The sequence below is a fragment of the Leuciscus leuciscus genome, assembly GCF_965113295.1.
Source record: "Leuciscus leuciscus genome assembly, chromosome: 4".
Lineage (NCBI taxonomy): Eukaryota > Metazoa > Chordata > Actinopteri > Cypriniformes > Leuciscidae > Leuciscus > Leuciscus leuciscus.
In genome coordinates, this window is record NC_138728.1 from 1,123,708 (window position 1) to 1,126,207 (window position 2,500).

The 2,500-nt window shown below is 33.5% G+C and overlaps 1 protein-coding gene across 1 annotated transcript in view; it reads left to right on the forward strand.

Moving 5' to 3' along the window:
- Positions 1 to 2,500, forward strand: part of crybg1b (crystallin beta-gamma domain containing 1b) — a 36,312-nt gene that overhangs the window by 25,384 nt on the left and 8,428 nt on the right. The window contains exons 15-16 of the mRNA XM_082168559.1: positions 2,228 to 2,257; positions 2,342 to 2,454. Coding sequence (XP_082024685.1) covers positions 2,228 to 2,257; positions 2,342 to 2,454 — 143 coding nt within the window. The remainder of the gene's footprint in view (positions 1 to 2,227; positions 2,258 to 2,341; positions 2,455 to 2,500) is intronic.

Here is a 2,500-nt window from a genome sequence, read left to right on the forward strand (position 1 = left end):
ATCTAGAAATTCTTAAAATAAAGAAACATTTACTAGAGGAGTAAAATGTCTTGTTTTCCGGAAGAATTAATAAAAATGATGTGAGTTGATGCTTAAAACAAGCAAAATTATCTGCCAATGGGGTCAGAAAAATAATTTTAATTCAAACAGAAACGAGATTATTTTTCTGACCTCATTGCCAGATCATTTTGCTTGTTTTAAGCAAAAACTCTCTTAATTTTTATTTATTTCCCCAAAAAACAAGACTTAATATCTTATGTCATTTTACTACTTTAGTAAATGGATCTTGATTTAAGAAATGTTTGATATTTGCACTGGAAACAAGACAAAAATACTAAGTAAGAAAAGCATTGTTTGCAGAGCGAGCGTATCCCATCATGCATTGTGTTCGGGAGCTCTCGAGATGTCGAGGGAAACAGTCCACTGTCATTTAAAATAATTACAGACGTATAATTTGGTGGTAAAAACATAAAGTGTTGCACATTTTATCGGTGCAAGGATGAGTATGGTGTGTATAATGTGTGTGTGTGCGTGTATAATGTGTGTGTGCGTGTATAATGTGTGTGTGCGTGTATAATGTGTGTATAATGTGTGTGTGTGTGTGTATAATGTGTGTGTGTGTGTATAATGTGTGCGTGTATAATGTGTGTATAATGTGTGTATAATGCCTATTTTTATCACTTAATTAGAAGCACCACGATTTTAAATGTGTGTTTTCTGTTAGTTACACAGCGACTACTGAACACACATGTAGAAGTTTATTTTTAAATGCAAAGAATTGGAAATATAATAAATAAAAGCTCTGTAAACACTTTTTTGCAAGATTAATCACACAAGTTCCACACACACACACACACACACACACACACACACACACACACTTGCAGTCTTTCGAGGAATACGTCATGCAAGTAGACGAGTGGTCGAGTGTAAAGACTGTAAGTGTGTGTGTGTGTGTGTGTGTGTGTGTGTGTGTGTGTGTGTGTGTGTGTGTGTGTGTGTGTGTGTGTGTGTGTGTGTGTGTGTGTGGACAAGGCATGTGTAGTTACTGTACTTCACTAAAGTCAACAGCTTCTGTCCGCAAACGTCTGAGAGAAACGGGATATTCCAGTGTAAAACTGATCCGTGAGGTATTGATCTTGATTGACAGCTCTGGTAAAAATAAACAAAAAATGTCCAAGTATACGTGCAGACGGACTCAGTTCACTTCAAGTGTGTTAATGATTACACTGTAAAAGGTGATCAGTTCACTTACGTTAAAGTTGCCTTAAAATGATTAAGTAAATAAGCTTTAATGCTTAATCAATAAATCGATAAATAATACTTAATCATTTCAAGGCAACGGGTTTACAAATATTTTTTAAGTAAGTGAACTGAACACTTATTACAGAACTGGAAAGTATATTTGGCAACACTGTACAGTAAAGTTCATTAGTTAACATTAATGTATTCACTAACATGATCTAACCGTGAGCAATGCATTTGTTACTGTATTTGTTCATCTTTGTTAATGTTAGTTAATAATAATACAGCGGTTAGTTCACAGTGCGTTAACTAATGCTAACAGGATTTTAATAAAGTATTAATTAATAAATTCTGTATACGTGCAGTTCATTATTAGTTGATGTTAGCTAATGAACATTACTGTAAAGTGTGACCCTTGAACTGATCCGTGAGGAATACACTCCATCTCCATCTCGGTTTGATTGACAGCTCTCGTTAAAAAGAAATAATCTTAGTATACTTGCAGACAGAATAATTCAGTATACTTTAAAAAAATAAACAGAATTTTCACTTCAAGCATATTTTTCTAAAATATATATTTCTAAAATATACTAAAAGTACAATTATTTTAAAGTGTGTTAAAAGTTGTATTGTGCAAATAGGTAAAAGTACAATGCTAATATACTTTTAATATATTTAAAGATAGTTAACATTTTTGTTAGTGTATTTGCAGGCACTATTGAAACACACACTGAAATATATTTCCTAATATTTATTTAAGGAAATATTAAATATTAGGAAATATATTTCAAATACAATAAAGTATATATTTTTTTCACTTGAGGGGTGGTTAAAAATATGAGGGATTGATGATGTTAGATGTAATTATGTTTAAATTACTCTGAGAGATGAGTCGCTCAGTGAGAGCAGAAAGAGGATTTGATTTCTACTGACCCGAGATCAGCCATTAATGCGTTTGCTTTTACTCTTCATTATGTTTCAGGAAACTCCAGAAAGCTCCTGCCACTTCCAGGTTTGTAAGGAAGATATGTATTCTATTATTATTATTATTTATATTTTTTATTGTTGTTTATTCTGGAGTTTGATCTTGTTCTAGATTGAGCTGTTTTCTGAGCCGGGGTTCAGTGGGACGTCTGTAGTTCTGCTGGACTCATTACCCAGAATGCCTGAAGGGTTCATCGTGCGCTCCTGCAGAGTTTGTGCTGGAAGGTTAGAACTGTTTTCTCATGTGTGTGTGTGTGTGTGTGTGCGTGTG